This window comes from Macrobrachium nipponense, chromosome 6 (genome assembly GCF_015104395.2).
Source record: "Macrobrachium nipponense isolate FS-2020 chromosome 6, ASM1510439v2, whole genome shotgun sequence".
Lineage (NCBI taxonomy): Eukaryota > Metazoa > Arthropoda > Malacostraca > Decapoda > Palaemonidae > Macrobrachium > Macrobrachium nipponense.
This window is the reverse complement of record NC_061108.1, coordinates 120,737,382-120,756,990: the sequence shown is the minus strand read 5'-3', so window position 1 is coordinate 120,756,990 and position 19,609 is coordinate 120,737,382. Positions and strand designations below refer to the sequence as shown.

At 35.2% G+C, this 19,609-nt stretch overlaps 1 protein-coding gene across 3 annotated transcripts in view; it reads left to right on the top strand.

Moving 5' to 3' along the window:
- The window catches only part of LOC135216079 (GTP-binding protein REM 2-like), a 485,492-nt gene extending 472,091 nt beyond the window's left edge, over positions 1-13,401 (top strand). For all 3 annotated transcript variants that reach the window (XM_064251077.1, XM_064251076.1, XM_064251078.1), the window contains 5 exons: positions 4,587-4,678; positions 6,847-7,036; positions 7,829-7,997; positions 9,631-9,778; positions 12,312-13,401. In XM_064251077.1, the coding sequence (XP_064107147.1) occupies positions 4,587-4,678; positions 6,847-7,036; positions 7,829-7,997; positions 9,631-9,736 (557 nt within the window). In that variant the 3' untranslated portion in view covers positions 9,737-9,778; positions 12,312-13,401. The remainder of the gene's footprint in view (positions 1-4,586; positions 4,679-6,846; positions 7,037-7,828; positions 7,998-9,630; positions 9,779-12,311) is intronic.
- Positions 13,402-19,609: the final 6,208 nt, after the last annotated feature.

Sequence of the window (19,609 nt, the reverse complement as noted above, 5' to 3'; positions counted from 1 at the left end):
ATATATATACTGTACGTATGTATGTTTATGTATATTATAATAATTAATATATATAATATATTATATATATATATATATTATATATACAACATACATCATACATACATACATATACACACAAATATATATTCACAAAGTCCACGTAAGAAGGTCGGAGGAAACCGGGCCTTTGAACATGTACTTTCGTAGTTTATTCTACATTTTCAAGTGTGAACTTGAAAATGTAGTACAATAACTACGAGAGTACTTGTTCAAAGTCCCGGTTTTCACTCACCTTTTTACGTGCATTTTGTGATAGTCTCAAACATAAGTTCCTTCGTGCTAAATTATATAATATATATATATATATATATATATATATATATATATATATATATATATATATATTACATATAATATATCTGAGTATATAGATATTTAATGTTTAAAACTTTTGTTAAAACTGTAAAAACCTGTAGAGTGGAGGAAACGCCCATATTAAAAAAGCAAATGAAAGATGGAAGAGCGTAGTTTCTGGTAATATCTCTCCACCTCTTTAGACAAAGGAGTGTATATATTACACGAAATATAACGGCCCATCGTTCTCCATTTGTCTTGGTTAAGTGAGCATTCCGTCTGAGCGCGTGCGCACACACACACACACACACACACACACACATATATATATATATAATATATATATATATATATATATATATATATATATATATATATATATATATGAATGACTGCGTGAGCTGCATTGGCTTTGATTGTTTACCTTTCGTTCTCTTCTGTTATTGTAAAACGCATTTGGGAGAATATATTCTCCCTGAAATCGTACTTGGTGAAATGCAAGCTTCTGGTTCGTGAAATAATGAACACAATTAAGAAAGAAACGCTTTGTTCTTATTTACGTACTACACATCTCACTGGCCTGGAGATTAAGTCAGCCTATCATTTTTATTTTCTTTTTAATCGTTCTTTTCCTTTGTGAAATGGAAGGGTTAAAATTAACTATTGACATACAGAAATGAGACCAGCACTGGATTTTTTTTTTTTTTGTCGCGCGTTTTTTTTCGCTGTTTTTTTTTTTTTTTCGTCGTCTTGCGAGTAATCCTTTTGTCGACGGGAGGAAGATAATCACGGGGCCTTTAGACTATAAATAGTGGGTTCCTGGGGTCTTTGAAACGCGGCCTTTACTATATGTATATAGCTCTTGTTAGATATATTCTCTGTAAATTGTTGCAGTGTTATCCTAAAATTCTTCTCCCGAAAGATTTCTGGAGAACAAAATAATTAATATCTTTCAGATTAATCATGTAAGATAAGAATCCTGTAGTATAGTTGTGTATAGATATATATATATATATATATATATATATATATATATATATATATATATATTTATATTTATTTATTTATTTCTATTATTTATTCATTCATATTTATTTATTTGTTTATTTATTTATGGATTTATTTATTTATTTATTTATTTATTTATTTATTTATTTATTTATTTATTTATTTATTTATTTAGAGAGAGAGAGAGAGAGAGAGAGAGAGAGAGAGAGAGAGAGAGAGAGAGAGTCTCTATTTGCGTTTTGACATTTTTAAGATAACGGCAGCAACAACATAATTTTTCCTAACAAAACAATATGTATTCTGACCTAAATTATTATTACTTTGAAGTTGGTTGCCTTCTTTTCTGTTTCTGTGTACTAAAGAATTAATTGGTCTCTATATGATTCTGTTGGATCATTTTGTCATTCCGCAAACCATAACCTTGTCACCCTTATAGTATAAAAAAGGTAACATATTCACCAGTGTCCGCTTGTTCATCTCTTTGTCCGTCTATCCACAAGGTATATAAAAATTATAATAATGAAATTCAAAGCTACATATTGAGATACAAAGAAGACTTGACTTACTTTTGAAATGCAGTAAATTTCCTCACGGATCACAATGACCTATTTCCTGTGGGTCCGGATAATCAACTGAATTTGATGGATAAATTCCAGATAGCGTGGAACAGGTAGTATCGCCGTGATATATATAAATCCAATTGGTAAGGATGCCATTGTAATCTAGTTTTCTTTGGAACTGCGATGAGATCTGTTACCCAGTGATCCCTTATCTTCTTTTGCCACGCAAGAATTTATGTCGGTATTCGAAGATGACCGAGAACCAGTCTCATTAGTTGAGATAATGAACCTGAGTTTTGAAAGGTTCGATCCATGATTTGCCATCAAAGAGGGGACGCAAAATCTCTTTGACTTGTCTTCCATTTCGATGAAGAAGAAGAAGAAGAAAAAGAAGAAGAAGGAGCGTAGTGTTGGCTCATTGATGTTTGAATCATAGACGTTGAGCTGTTGTTGAATGAAAACAAAGCAAAGCGAAAGAAAGAACTCTAGGGGAATAGGTGAGAGGAACAATTATTCCTTTGTGTGAAGTCAAGATGATACAGGGCATAACATTCATTCTTATGCCATTGGTTGAGAAGGTGTTGACAGGAGGATCGATTAGGAGGAACAATGTTGGGGGAGTCTATTCAAAGATGATGGTATTGGGATTAAATGTCTGTGAAACAGTTACTTGACGGTTTATAAGGCAATTGGAAAAAGCTGTGCATACATTAACGTAGTAAAATTATGGTAGAATTGATAGACAGACAGTGTGGAGAATGTTGAATGTTGATAATACATAGATGTTCAGAGCGATTTAAACTGCAGGGGTTGTGGGCGAGGTAAAGTTCAATTCAGAATTGTTAAACATTATGAAAATAAGGGAACTGGAGCTTTAAAATACATAAATAAATAAAAACTTATCATAAACCGAAATCATTGTGCTTCTTGTATGACGTCATTTTCTCGTGCAATTCTTGGAACTCGGAAATGAGTTAGGTATTTTTGAATTTTTTTTTGAAAAAAAAAATACTGCCAGTTTCCTAATAACCATCCCATCCTCCTCTCTCTCTCTCTCTCTCTCTCTCTCTCTCTCTCTCTCTCTCTCTCTCTCTCTCTCTCTCTTTAAGAGCCACGCTTTTCCCTTCCATCTCTCCAGTCACACCGATCTCTTACCAGTCATGCCACTCTAATTTAGTCAGCAGAGAACGATGTGACACGTGGCGATTTTTTATTGGTTACCGGATGTTGGATTTTTTATTGGTTACCGGATGTTGAAGAGTGGCGTTGTTATAACCAGCCAGTCACAAATAGGACACTGGGGACCTCCTGATTAATCACCCAGTTTACATGAACTATGTCACGGTCGTTTGATTGCTTGAAAAAAAAAAAAAAAATTTCAGAAAAATTTTTTTTTCTCGATAACAAAAGCTTTCTAAGAAGAGGCCCTCTCGTTTTGATGGTATACATTTTGATAGGATAGTGAACGCTGAATCTGTGTGTGTGTGAGAAGAGTTAAGTGGCTTAGTTACTCTTTACCAAACATTCCAATGAATTTTTTTTTTCCTGATTGTCCAAATTTATGGTTCATAAAGGTCCTGTATGTTGGCCTAACAGGTTTGATTAATTTCTCCCAGGCACAAAATCTAAAGTCATATTTTTTGCATGTAAGGAGTATTTTAGCTCCAAAGGAAAATTTAACACCCCCCCCCCCCCCCCCCCCCCCCCCCCCCCCCCCCCCCCCGCACACACACACTACTAAAAAAACTCCCTGGTTTGAATGGAATTATAAAGAATTTTGTATTATCTGAAAATCAGTACTGCATGATGCAAGCGAAATAACGAAGAAATAAATGTGTGAGCAAAGCGACGAACTTCCTTCACCACACTTTTTTATTAAAATGTTGCTAAATTAGGCGACAGAATCTACTGGAGAGAAACCGCGCCGCCGCCGCCGCCGCCGCCGCCACAAGTATTCCCAGTTCATTTGTTCCGTAAATAGTTCCCTGCTCCTGCCGCTGTTTAATTGGAGCAGTAATGGAATGCCGCGCGACATACCGCCGCATATTCTGGTTTCCCAATTTGCTCTGGCAATTACGAATTCCTCTCATCTATTTTCTGGCGTCGTAGCAGACAGTGATTACTACCTGTGCGCGAAACTGACAGACAGATGAAAGGCAAACTGGGCAAACGTACTACTTGCACTTTCGCGAATTTCGCTCTCATGTTTATTTCTGTTCGACGGTTTATAGTTTTATTCTACTTTTTCTTAATGTTTTCAAATGGCGAACGTAATAGGTCAGTCTTCCCTCTCTTTGAATTTTCACCTTTACATTCCAACAGCAGAATTATCGAAGGAGTTTAGGCCTAGGGAATATGTAACCTTGGTACATACTTCAACTTGGAAGTACCCTGCGCCTTTGCCTTGAGTGTACTGTGGTTTTCTCGACTACTGCTCATGTGTTTTTAGAATTTCCGATTTTCCTTTTCTTTTCTTAGTTTCTTATATTCATTTTCCTTGCCTTATATACCCTCTGTTTCTGTGCTTTTGCTCTCGTTTATTTTATGAATATGGACTCTTCTTTGGAAGTCCACTTAACAAGTTGAGGGTTTGTTGTTTTAATATTCATCAATGAATGCCCTCTCATGTCGTCGACAGAAATCAGTATGGTGTCGTTCATCATCCTCTTCTTTTTCTTCTAGGCGATGAATCGGAGCAGCCAGTGTCCATCATGCTGAACAACATGGAGTCAGAGATTGTGTTTGTGAATTTGGCTACACCTCAAGATCTGCAGGTAAGAAGACGATGACCAAACATTTAGTAGACTTTAATTGTGTTTACCTTATACAGCCAAGACAAGGGTCGTTGTTTACCTTATATACAGGAAGCACTGAAGTTTGAGTTATGAGTATATAGTGTACTTGGTGTAATACATGCAAAATGCAGTTACAAAATTATTCAAATTTTGCTGTCTCTTTTAGACCGGGTACCTTAGCACGTGGTAAGTATCAAATAGAAAAATATAAACTTGTTATATTTAAAAAAAGATAAATAAATAAGAGAAGAGAGAATGTGCTTTACCCTTATTCCCAAATGCCTGGGCACATTTCTAAATATAGAAAATTAAGTGATATTGCCGTACATGAGTGAGTTTGTTTGGTTGGAAGACAAAAGGCGATCCCTTGATGTAGCTTTTCATCTCCTAAAAGGGAGAATCAGATCACACACTGTGGATATGTTGAGTTAGAGCCGGTGGAGGATTAAAACTAACACCTTCAACACTGTACGACGGGAAGGAAGGGTTTCTGCCGGAGTCATCCAACCAAAATCTAAGTCATTCTCTTAAGCAGATGATTCTCGGCAATCCCAACTATTTAGTAGGTTTGATCTACGTAGGTCTTCGTATGCCCACCCTTCTAGAACCTTGAGGTGCCTATGTAAGAGAATGTCTTACGGTCCCTTCAGGCTGTGATCAAAGAGCATGTTCTTGTCAACATCACTGAGTATTCTCTACAAGACTGAATTTCACAAAATCTGTAAATCATCCAGAAATTTTCATAATCATACCAAGATTCCCCCACATAGGCTAAAGCTTGTCTCCATTGGATTATATGAATAGTTATTAACGTGCAGCGTAAATCTATTTGATGACCACACTTTGTTAAGCTTACCTGTTACCTGATTGGCTTTCAGTATTTTAACAAATTCGTATATAAGAGATCCGCCATCTCAGCTTACAAAACACCTAAGTGAGGCAACGTCAACGTTTGGGTTACAGTGCTATATACCTTCTACTCCATGTTCTGACTTCGCAACCTCCAAAATAGCAACATTGATATTAAGACCAGCTTCGGTTTGTTGATCAATGCGTTCAAGATTTTACACTCCTATTAAGTAAGCCACATCATCTGTATAAACAAGATCTGCAGATGCCCACCATCATTCCATTCAGTTCATTCTCTGTCCCCTTCAGCTGTGCTGTGCACAACAGTATCACTTTATATATGTTTTATGAGACTTTTTAGCCATAGTATGAAATTATCCAGGAGAAACCTGCTCTGAAATCAAACTGGTTCATGCTGGGAAATTGCGGGAGACGTGACAATAGACAGCTATGGTAGTGTGGTAAAAAAATAAATAAATAAATAAATAAAAAAACTTTAAGGAACAGTGGAGGGTGCTTGGTCTTTGTCATGAACCAGACTCAAGGTAATGGTGACTGCTTCATTATGAATGATTATCAGCATCGATTTCGGCAAATTCGAACTCTGCAGGCTTACAGGTCAATTACATAAAGTGCAGAATTGGTTCAAACCAGGTACACATAGGCCAGTCATTGAGCAATTTAGCCAGACGTAGCTATGGGCAGGGTAATAAATGAGACTGAAGTGGATGAAAAATTAGAGTTTAGAACGAGAATATTTTCTTAACACTTGCTGGGCTTTGGGAATGTGACGGAACTTCTGGGCTTTGGGAAAGTGACGGAACTTCTTCTTCTTTCTCTACAAGCTTGTCCCTATTTGGGGTCGCTGTAATGGTTCTTCAACACACTCTTCCATCTCCCTTGGTCCAGTGCATCCTCCTAGCTCAATCCCCACTCCCTCATATCTCCCTTCACACAGTCAGTCCATCGCAATTTTGGTCTCCCTAACCTTCTCCCATCTCCATCATCTTCCTTATCGGGTGGTCTTCCTCTCGTCTCTTTACATGTCCATACCATCTCAGTCTACTTTCCCTCACCTTGTTTGAAGCTGGTGCTATTTTGAGAGTGCCTCTAACATTGCTATCTCAACATCCTCATCTCAGTCACATTAATCCTGTTCTCATCTCTCTTCTTAGTTGCCCATGCTTCGGATGAGTACAACATTGCAGGTCTGACGCTACTGCTATCGCCATATTCACTGTTTTTGCTACAATGATTGTGATGCTGTCTACTGATATTGCCTTCATTCCACACGACAGAACGAGATGTCCAGGTCTAACCCGCCGGATGGTTGGATGATCGTCTACAGCATCACAGACAAAGCATCCTTCCAGAGAGCTGGGGAGGACCTATCGAAACTGAACAGCAATGCTCTCCTCCGAGGGCGAGCAGTCATCCTCGTGGGAAACAAGTGCGAGCTCGTTCGCTCGAGAGCTGTCAGTATTGATGGTAAGATCGAGGTCTTGGGTAAGATGATATATGCACCGCTGTTATCGAGTCGAATGGCCCGGCGCGATGTTTGACTTTCTTACCAACCTTTCGACGAAAGTCAGCTCCTTTTTACTTTCTTTGTATATTTTTACGGAATTTGGCAACTCCAATTGATATATTTTTTGTATATATTTTTACCTTTAGGGGCACACCTCCCCCATTACGCCTAATACAGCTCAAAGTAGGAAGTAGTAAAGGTTGTGTGCAGCGTCCCCTGCACACAACCTTTTTTAATTTTATGTTATGTGTTTTTTTATTCCTTTCCTGACAAGCCAGACTTTCGCGCGATTTTCCTTGTTTTTTATCCTTATTTCCTTGAGGCTTTCTGTAATTTAGATCCAGATTTCCATTAAGCTTCCTTCGATGCAAATCAAATTTTCTGTTAAGTTGTACTTGATTTGAATCAAAGTTCCAATGAGATTTCCTTCGTTTGAATCCAATTTCCAATAAGTTTCCTCAATTTAAATCTTGCTGTTTCTTTCGAAATTTTCATTAATCCGGGAAAATCTTTTTGGTTTAGATCCAAATCTAGTTATAGGGAGTTTTTTTGTGGCATTCAGAGACAAATTTCCTAGAAATGACCTGTGGTTTTGATTAAAATTTAGATGTTTCATGCACCTTCCATGAAGATTTCTTTGGTATAAATCCAGAGCCTAGAATTTTTTGTTTTCTTGTATAAGGCTTATGTTGTGTCTCTTGTTGTTGCAGCTTATTTTGTGACGTAATACTTATAAGCATTCGTTCCCTCAGATGGCCGTGATCTTGCCTGTAGCTACGGTGGCAAATTCATGGAGATCAGTGTGGGCATGAACCACAGGTGCGACGAACTTCTGGTTGGAGTCCTAAACCAGCTTCGTCTTAAAGGAGAGATGGAGCCAGACGACGAGGAGGAAGCTCCCAAGGAAAGGAGTTGGACAAGGTTGGTGTTTGCCACCTCATGTACTATTTTCCTTTAATACAGTATTCAGTTCTTAAGCTGTCTTGATAGTCACGGGTTATTGCCAAAAGATTTTTGTGTCTGTATACGTTTTGTCTGTTTCATAATTTCCCAAGAATTACGTAGTTTAGAGAAAATATGTACCTAGCACTGTCAGTGTGTTAGATAAGGTGGGATATTGTCAATCTGTTTTTATAAGATTAGACAGCTAAATCGATCCATGCCTGTGTTTATTTTGGAGACCCTCCTATTGGTTCTAATTAAGCTGTTCACCCTGGGTTCTTGTATTTCAGTTTTTTATACTTACCATAATCATCATTTCTATAGGCATTTTTTATCGATATGTCTGTAGTTTCTTCTTAGAAAGTAAATATCCCATATCTTTTTTGCACTGCTGACCTATATCCTAATGCCTTCTACAACATTACTTGAAAATAACTTGAGAATCGTTTCACTAAAAGAAGGATCTGTAGGCGCGACCATATTATTTTCTCTTTCCACAATTCAGTAAATAATCTCAAGGTTTTAGTGTAAGCACATCTTCCAAATTAAGCCTTTGTATCTTACAACTGAAGTATTTGATAATCTGTGCAAACGGAGGCAGAGGAAGCAAAGGACCCATCTCTCTAAAGAGGAATATTGCAGAAGTCGGGTACGATGTCTTCTAAGTGCTAAAAGAATTGTTTCTTTGACAATGCTGGACTATTTTTATGTGGTTGTATTACCAGACTGCTTATCTTTAAATTTTCCTATTTAAGTGTCCGTTGTGTTCTTTATTTTATGATTTTTCTTCTAAATATTTTAGTAGTACGGTGTACAGTGAGGTGTAAAAGGTGTACAGTATAGATCATTCGAATCTAAAACCCCCCATGCACTGAACGATTGTCTGAACGATTGTCGTCATCGACCCACACACACTAGTCAGACATATGAACGATCTCCGCACCGATTTCAGTTTGAACAAAGATTTTGTCTCGAGAAGACATGCCATCATCTCTAGAATAGACGCGCGCGATAGCGTTATATCGGCAGACAAACCCATACATTGATCTGTGTATGACAGACTTAAGTCGCAAGCCAGCAACCTGGTCGTGACAAATTCCCGCTGAGATCGTTCAGACACGAAGCTCCGCCCACTTTTGCATTCAGACAAGTCCATACTTTTGCGAACGATGCAGACAGGTCGTTCAGACAATCGTTCAGTGTATAGAAGCCTTAAGAGTGCAACTTTAAATGCTGTTCAAATATTGCAAGATCCTGTGACAATACCGAGGCACTGTTTCAGTTGCATATGTGTGTGTGTGTGAAAGGCTTACCGTGACCTCTATTGGTTTAATGTCTGCATTTCATAAATTAACAGTTGTATACAGCCCAGTAGAAGGTTTTTCCTAAAATGTCGGTCTTTGAATTAATGGAATTTTTTTCTTTCCAAATATGTAATATTTTCACTTACTCTCATTTTGAGGATACTAATACAAGATTTTAAAGATTAAATCAGTTTTAGCTTTGTTGATTCACATTTATTACAAGAATTTTCAGATCCATTAGGAGAATATTCAGCAATATGGAATTTTTAATGTAAAGTCAACATCTAACTCAGATTCCTTGTTTCCAGGAACCGCAGCCTCATGAGAGCATCCATGAAGGCGAAAAGGGTTATCAACAGGATTATGGGAAAAACTGAAGCAAAATATAAGAATTGCGAGGACTTCCAGAGCTAGGGTCACAGGATGAGTAGCTCCCAAAACAATTAGGTCTTGCAGGTAAGAAAGTTCGTAAATAAACGGGATTCAGATAACCTTCAAAATTTTGGTGGAAATCCAAATGGATTTTTAAAAAATGTTTGAGATTCACTCATCCAAAATTGTCCAATTTTGACGTTTTAGATAAAATAGTTATGCTATACTATACGTGTCTCAGTACGTCTTTTTTTCTGTATAAAATAGTTATGTTATACTATACGTGTCTCAGTAGTCTTTTTACTTTGCTTATTGCAACACTTGCCAGTGACTTTCCATCTCTCTGTCGTCTGATAGTTGACTGTTAAACCTTTATGCAAGTCCCTTGAATATTACTGCTTTCAGTATGCCTGCACGAAACCATTAGGTTTAGAGTTGGTGTTAATACTCCTAAGATTCTTGTGTTTAGATTTTGAAGCTTGGGTGCCAGAGGTTGTGATCTTGACCTCATTCGGTCTCTTAAAATGGACATAGCGATGATGTTTGGTTGAACCCCAGCAAAACTAAGAATGTTGGTCATTTGATCTCACAGTGCTTGTAGAAACTAGGTATTGTTTATGGGCTACTTGTATAAACTAGAGTTCATGCTGACACAAGACAAGCTTAATTTAATATCTAACAGTTTTACTTCAGAACTTTTGATCTGACACAAGGCATACTTAATTTGATACCAGCAACAATCTTACATCAGAACTTTTGACCTGACACAAGGTATGATTAATCTAATACCAGCAACAGTCTTAAATCGGATCTTTTCCATGTACCATGGTTTGAATACTGTTCTCCCACATTCCAGAATCGTTGTACGGTATTTTGGGAAAGATTTTTTGAAGTGGAATTCTCCTTTTCCCCCAAAAATGGTACTTATAATTTCGAACACTGTCCGGAAGTAGCAGCTGCCAAAGAACTACAGTTTACAGAGCACCATCATCCACGCTGTAGCCAGGTGCAATGTTGTCATACTATCTAGTACTAGACGCTTTCTTTCCTTTTACTGTTAAACTCTGGAACAGTAATCCTTCCAGCATTGTTAATGATATTTGTAAGCTCGAAGTCAAGTGTAAGACTACGTATTTAAAAGCACCTTGCAGAAGGAAAGCTGACAACGATAAAAAGATAACAATGATACAATAAGAATAGAAATACAACTTTTTTTTAATGAACGGACTTCCATTAGAAGAATGACAGAATTCCAGTCGGTTCCTAGCATTGTCCATCACATCCTGGGCTTGTTCTCCTTGGACCTTCATTGCAAGGTCCCTTCAGCCCTCATTATCAGGAAGACGTATGCCCATCTCTGGCACTGCAAAATATATTCAAGGCGACAGACCTAAGTAAACCCCATTATGTAAATTAATGTGTAGCTCATGAATTTCTTGTTTCGTGCTTTACATGATAAAGATCCGTTGCCTTTGATTTGATTAAGATGCTTAGAAGCCCTCTCTAGGAGCTCGTTGTGTCCAAAAGTTTGTGAAGATTTTGTTGATAACTTTACGAGTTACACAACCAATCAGAATTGACTTCTCTTTCTCTCAAATATGTGTGAGCATAGCTCTAAGCCGATTGGTCTGAAAAGCATAATGGTCCTGTGATTAGCCCCTCTCTTTCCTCGCTGAGTGGACCGGGAGATGCTCGTGTTTTCCTCGCAAAGTTACTGTAACTTAGTCGACAATACCCTGGATTTTAATGAGACCTCTGACTTTACCAAATTCGATTTGACTGTTTAAACAAACGCATGTGGTACCCCATGCAGTTTCCTACACACTGATATGAATAGCAAAGAACGTGACTTAGCTGGTCTACATGCCTTTCTTGAAGTGCAACCTTCAGTTCTAAAAATATGAATTCGTCTACTAGAAAACCTAAATTTTCACGCTTTGAAACTAGATCCTACAATTTTCAAAAGTGATAAATCAACATTGCTACTTTTGCAGCTAAAGAAAAAAAAAGCTGTTGCTTATCAACTAACATGGACATTCTTAATACAGCATTTTAAAAGGAGAGTCCCTGTCGATGAAACTACTCACATGGTACTGGAAAGAATGTGGGACCAGTTCTGTGCCGCCCTTGGCATCTTAGAACTTGCCCTTTAATGTTCCAGCTCCCGAGTCACAAAAAAAAAAAAAAGTAACAACTTTCTGCTTTTCAGAAGGGTTTCCTGAGAATTTGTCTGATCCAGTAAAACTAAGAGGATTTTTATAGTAGTGAGTTTAAAATAGTATGGTTGTTCAGAAATGTTTCTTAACTTAGAATTTAGCAACTACGAATCATCTCGGTTATGGGAAATGGAGTTCTTTAAGCTTATTTTTTCCTTTGCACTAAAATTTTAAAGGGTTGCTAAATGTAACAATGCTTCTATCATTTTGTTTCCCTAAAATTACTGTAGAGGCTCCAGATGAAGAGTTTATCATATATCACAGTTACTCACAGATCCAGTGGAACACCCTTTTCTCTTAACTTAATTAATTTTTTTTTTTCAGGAAAAGTCTGCTGTTCTTAAGGGCAATTGTGTAAAAATAACACCCAAATATTTCTGATGCACGTTTTTTCTTTCTAGGAGCCTCAAGTGCTGACGAGATCAGTTCATAGATGGAAACAAAAGAAGCCCTCCACTTAGCCCCTCTTTTTAGAACCTGACTGGGCAAACGAGGGTTGTGACCCAGCCTCACAAAAAAATAAAAAAAAGAAAAAACCTAGACCTCGACACGTTCACTTTTAAGGTAATGGTAAGATAACGACGATGGTAACGATGCTGAAAAAGATCTTCCTCTTCGTCGCCCAAGCCTTATCGTCTCGGGTTCATCTCTCTGAAATCATCGTCGTCATCGCTGCAGACAAATGAACCCCTCAGTCCTCTCACGTGTGTGAGGGAACTGTGTTGATCGTGAACTTTTAGATTTTAAGCAAAACATTTTACTTCTCTTGTAAAGGATAGTGTGCTAGATAATTTGCCAGTCATATGGCCCCTTTTGGATGGCGTCAATTCTTTGGTGGTTTCTATTTCCTTTGTATCTTTTGTCGAGTTCTTGTGGTTCTGATGAGAAGTGCTGTTGCATGAAATACCCAGGAAAGAAAACGAAGTGCAACGGTAATGATGACACTTCATCTGTAGATAGAAAATGATACATATATATATTATATATAGTATAGATTTTCAAAAACATAGGTAATAATGATGTTCTTTTTTCCCCCTTCAGATACTACTATTGCATTTTATCTCTAAGATTATATACTTCCATTCTCCATATTCGTCTTCTCTAAGCATCTTTGAATATATTAAGAGACTCCCCCCCCCCCCCACCCCCCACTGCGGAAAATGTGAAGCCAAACATAGCTCTGTAGGTTTGGTACAACACTACTTGGAAATGACATCCTCATTTTCTCTTATCGATCTCTTTTTGCTGACTAGCGCCGGGATGACTTTCTGCTTAGCTCCTAGGTGACTTGTGTATCAGGATGCTGACACTCCTGCCAGCAATCGGCTGACGATGAATGTGCAACTGGTGTCTGGTGTTATGAGCTTACTGACATTGTCTGACATTTAATGCTTTAGGTATTGCAAACGTTTGTGGGACAGTAAGCAAAGCATATAATGCATTGCATATACATACATACATAGATACATACATACATACATACGTATATATATATATATATATATATATATATATATATAATATATATAGTATATGTATATATATATATGTATAATATGTATATATAATTATATATATATAGAATATATATATATATATATATATATATGTACATATGATATATATATATATATATATATATTAAATATATTTATATATATATATAATATATATATATATATATATATATATATATATAATCTATATATATATATATATATATATATATATAATATCATCTATATATATATATATATATAATATATATATATATATCTATATATATATTTAATATATATAGATATATTTCTATATATAATATATATATATATATGATATATATATATATATATATATATATATATATATATATATATATATATATAGTATATATATATTTTAGATATGTATATATATTATATATAATTATTATATATATATATAAATATATATATATGATGTATGTATGTATGTATGTATGTATAATGCAAATATGTTTCCAAAGATATACTTGTTCTCACTTAGTCAACTAAAACAAATTGCTTATCACTTGTAGATGTCTTGAATACAAATTAGAAATGTGAGCTCCATTTTACAGTGGCCTAAGGTGTTATGGAAGACTTGATAATATTTTTCTACTGTTAACAGAAAAAGTGAGATACAGTCTTACTTTTATTGCTGTGTCCCTGTTCGGAGTCTTTTTATGTAGGTTAGTTAGGGATTTTTCAACAGATCGCAGGGATTGATAGAGATTATTCAGGTGGGTTCTTGAAACAATGCTACTTGGAGGTTGAAGGACTTAAGGGGAGAAGACATTCGCCTTTGCTTCATTCTTCTTTCCAGCGAGAAAAGAAAATCACAGCAACTGAAATTTGATTCTGTAATCCTGGGTTGTCTTAACCCGTTACATATTCAATGAGGAAATCTAACGCCGATTTTGATGTTTACTGAAGCAGCGAAATTAAGATATGAAAATTGGTATTGGCGCGTTCACTTTAGATATGATTAATCTCTTCACAAAAGGAGGAAAATATTTTTTATTGGTGAAATTACCTCGAGATGCTTAATGTTTTGATTAATTAATTAAAATGCTTCTGAGATCCTTGAGCATTCAAATAAACAAAATTAAAATTCATTACCCATTCATAAGATCGTAATTATGTGCAGCTAGGGTTGATTCAGGGGTATTCTAAATATTTAAATTGCATTATGCAGACACATTTTAATTCCCTCCCCCTGTGAAAGTTTCCCAATAATAGCACATCTTGATAGCCAAATGACTAGTTTAGGATAGAATTTTTTTAATGTCATATCAAATAACCTGTGGAGTTCAATATTTCCAGTCACAGGAAAGACGTTGATTTGATGGCGAGATGAGATGGCAGCACTGGAGCCTTCGGCAAAGTATTTTACAAAAAAGATGTTGCTTCGCCTGTTGCATGATTCCAGGTGCTGTTGACTTTGAAAGCAGAAGAACTATAGTCCATATAACCATTTCCCCAGTTTTCAACTTTATCTTATCATTCTTGCTTTTACTGCTGCTAATTGTATAACCAAATGTAAGAGTTATAACGTATATTGTACATTATATGTATGTATCATACATGATATGTAAACAGAATTTAGGAAAAGTTCTCACTTATCTTGAGGAGGTCTTTCTCCCACTGTGAATAGTTTACACTAAACATTCAAATGCGCAAGTAAACCGTTCCCTTGGAAACACATTTCTTTCGTTTTTTAGTATAGAGGAAAGGACTTGGACTTCTCAAAAGCCTTATGACTTAAACTTTACAAGACATTATAGCTTTTCAGTGGACTAACAGAAAATATACAGACATTTCTCAAAACCTTTCCGTGTCTTGATAGTGATTCAAGGTTGCCAAAACTTTGCAAAACAGAGTACAGACACTTTTTAAGATATTTCTCTGTTGAGAGCATCACTCTGAGGAATATTGTTACCCTTCCGTTGAAAATTTCCCTCTTGGTAAAGAGACAAGTTGAAGGTTGACACTGTAAATATATACATAAAATATCATGCAGATACACAAATAAGGGCTTCCCATATTCATAACTCTAAGGAACTGTGTACTATACTCTTTTTGAAGTAGCCTCTCGCTTATGAAAGATAATTACGTATAATATAGCATTGTTCTTGGAAAAATGAAAATAGACCAACCTCTTTTTTTATATGTGATACCTTCGGAGTCTTGTAAGTCTCATCTGTCAGTTAGAGGATATTTATACAGCATTCATTACACCATTGTTAAAATAAAATTTTGTATATATATACACATATATATATAATTCCATGTACATATATATTTCGTATAAATATATGAAATATATGTTTCTGTGCATAGAAAAACTTTAGCCTCACGGCAGGGGTGCTTGAATATAAGTGTCGAGACATTCCTCCCAAAACTATACAAACCTGGTTGAGGAATGTCCCCAAAAATGAGCCCAATATTACTTCGTATTCAAATTCCCTTCTCGTGATGAACTCGACGACCAAGTCGGGAAACTCAAACCCACGTGCTTTATTACTGTAAAGTGTAAAATAAGGGGATGAATGAAATTGTTCTTAGACTTTAGCATTTAGATCTTGCTTTTTTGTGTATTGATGACATTTAATTATCTCGTGACTGTGTGTTCAGCAAGTGATCCATCGCGAATTCAACATTTTTTCTGAGAAGTTTTTCAAAACTTGTCATGATTTCATGGCAAATTTCACAAGCAAAAAGATTTCTTGGTAAATTTTGCATGTATATAACCTTTATGACGTTTTTACTCATGCGCTACACAGTAATCTGTTATACACAAGGAAATATGCCACTTGAAATTAGCAAGCAGTTATGAACGTTAAACTAAATTTTGTTGGTGAAATGTGGTCCTCATAATATCATTTAGGTAAACATTTTTGTAAGGCTGTTTGAGCATTTCATACTCTGTTTCCATTTCACGGTATTTCATAGTAAATCCACTCGAGGAGCCAGTACAATTTCAAATGAGGACCAAATTATATGTCTTTCCTTTCCTTTATCTTTCAGTGATGTGGTATGATAAAAAATCAATTATAGTTTTTTATTTATAAGTGAAAGCTATAATACTTTTGCCGTTTGACAGATGTAAACTCAATTCATTGAACCATAAACAAATTTTCCATGTCTGAAATGAATCACTTGAATAAGAACTATTTGTGTGCAATTATAAACAGATGCATCGAGTGACAAGAAATATCAAAACATATTGGAATGCCTCAGAAAGTTTGGTTTTTATATTAGTACTTTTCTTCAGTGATTTCCGGTGTTGATGACAAAGCTATTAATCTTCTGTTTGCCATCTTCTAATGTTTTCTGAAAAACATTGTTAGCTTGTTGACATACAGAAATTCTCTCTCTCTCTCTCTCTCTCTCTCTCTCTCTCTCTCTCTCTCTCTCTCTCTCTCTCTCTCTCTCTCTCTTTATGTAAAAAGAAATGCAAAAATCACATAGTTGCTAGACTACTTGAATTTCAAAAGTGCATTCTGTTTGCTTGATGTATATATGTATATAACATTCACCATATTGGTTAAGGTTTCCGAGTTTCTTGACTCTCGGATTTGTTTGATTTCCTGTAGCACCTTTTTGGCAGGTAACCAGCTGATATTGATATTTGGACCTTTTGAAAATGAATCAATTGTGTTTTTCTTTTTTAATGCATATCAGCTGTGCATGTGTACTGTATATGAACATATGTGAAGTCATCATAATATATATATGTATAATATTAATATATATATATAATATATTCTATTATATATATATATATATATATAGTATATATAGTATATTTAATAATATTATATATAATATATATATATATATATATATTATAATATAGTAATATATATATATATATGTAATATATGATATATATATATATATATATATGTATATATGTATATATTATATATATAGTATATATATATATATATATATATGTATGTATGTAATGTTATACGTTATAATTTTTTGTTTATATACAAAGGACTTTTTGTCAAAAAGTAAACAAAATAGACAATACAGACTATACAGTGGAATGTCCATTTTCGGAGGCATGTTGCCCACATATATAATTTCCTTCATCTCTGTATTATTTGTATGATACCAGTTTTGTAATATCTAGATTTCAACAGGCTTCTATTTTTTACTTAGTATATGCACAAGGCTGAACTATATCAGTGGGTATATCAAAACTCATACAAAATTCATGTGTCATTTCTATTTCTGTTTCAGACTTTTATTGTAATTAGCTGGTTTTCCACTTACATTGATGTTTTAAGCCATTGTTTAAAAATTGTCACTGCTGTCAAGAAAATAGGAAATGCTCTGAGCAGTCCGAGATGGACTCAGAAAATTGTCAGGTAATCTCTCATTGAATAGTTTTCCCTGAAAACCGTACTGCAAACTAGTCGAAGTAGTTCAATGTGGGATCAGAAAATAGTCAATAAATCTTCCATGGAATATTTTTCAGTGAGAACAGTACTGCAAACTAGTCAGCTGTTTCCTCCGATTTTTTTAAGGGGAAAGTAAATATCCGCAGCTGATATCACTGAAGCTAATCATGATTGGTGGAAGCTCAAGTTGCTCATCATCCGTTAGTTACAGTGATGTTGGTTGTAAATATTTAGAGCCTCCAAAAATTATAGTAAATATAATTTATATTTATGATATGTGTAATTTTCTCCAAAAATAATTGTTTTAGAAAAAAACTTATTTGATTGTACAGGAAGCAGTGTTTTGTATTTGAAGAATGAATTTCTAAGAACTTTGGAACACATATCATACAAAAGTGGAAAGTTAGCAGTATATGAAATAGTTAGAAGTGAGAAAATGACAAAAGTAGTTACTGTGTATATATATAAATATATACATGTGTAGTTTAACAGTATATCAGTATTTCCGAGGCCTTTATTAATACTTCGTGCCTGAGTTATGGGACAAAATTATTTAAAAAAAGGTAACAAGTAAAATATTTTCCTTCTGAATCTTCCGTAGCATCATCTCTTACGCCATTACTGGTAGAGTATAAGCAAAACCGTCACCAGATATGTTGGTAGGTAACTCTCAGAATTTAGGTCTTAACTGTTAGTTACTTTTCATCAAAATCCTGTGGGATCGAATGTTTGTATGAGATGAGTCCACAATATGAATTCATCTATGAAACAAGAAGGCATTATCAAAACTCAGTAAAACGGTGAATTAAGTGGCGCATCTCTTTAACAAGTGACCATTATCTTGAAAAGTTAGTTTCACATGATTTCCCAAGTGTATGGCCTCTGTAGTGAAAATTCTTGGTCATTTGATTAAAGTTTCTCACAACTTGAATGAAAATGTTGAGCCTAAATACTATTCGTAAATATTTGTCAAGTTATTTCTAACAAGAATGTGTCGTTGTACTGTAATGAGGAATTAGTCAGCAACAGAGCTGGCACCGTTTGGCATCCCTGTTGTCTTCACACAGTGATATAGTTGTGTCAAAAAGCTCTTTTGGCATTTTTTTATATAAGTCTCACGTCAGGATTTATTCAACGATCGATAGAGAAAGATGAGAAATATACAAGCAGATGATGGTCGGTGCTAATAACTTTGAATCTAACTGCTGCATACAAGTGGTTAGGTATTCTGACTACCAAGTAGTTAGATGTTATACCCTTCATCCTTTATCATAGATGTTCTAGTCATTATGAAGCTTAAGTTACTAAGTCACTTTTTTTTTTATTTACATATGCACCAGGCTCATATCTGGTACTACTGTAGCCCTAATGTAGATGGTTGATGCTCAAGTGTTGTGGTAACACTGCAAAGGGTAAACAGATGAAACTGAACCCATAATGTGCCTCTTCGAGAATTAATAGAACTGTTGCCCCCCGAAGGCTTCTTTTTCTTTTTATTTTCTTGGTCATAACTAATATCCCTCCCGTCATAATAGGGGTTGACGTGGCAGTTGGAAATAAGATATGAAAGAATATGTTGCTGTTCATTTTTGCCTTCTTGAAAGCAGTATTCATATCATTCTATTCTGTGTGTCTCGTATGTCATTTACCTGAAGTGAGAGGTCCATGAGAATGAATGGAAGTTGATTACCATTGCTCTGAGTACATCAAAAACTATATGGCATATCTTTTAATAAAAATAAAGAAAAGTGGTGTTGTGTAAAG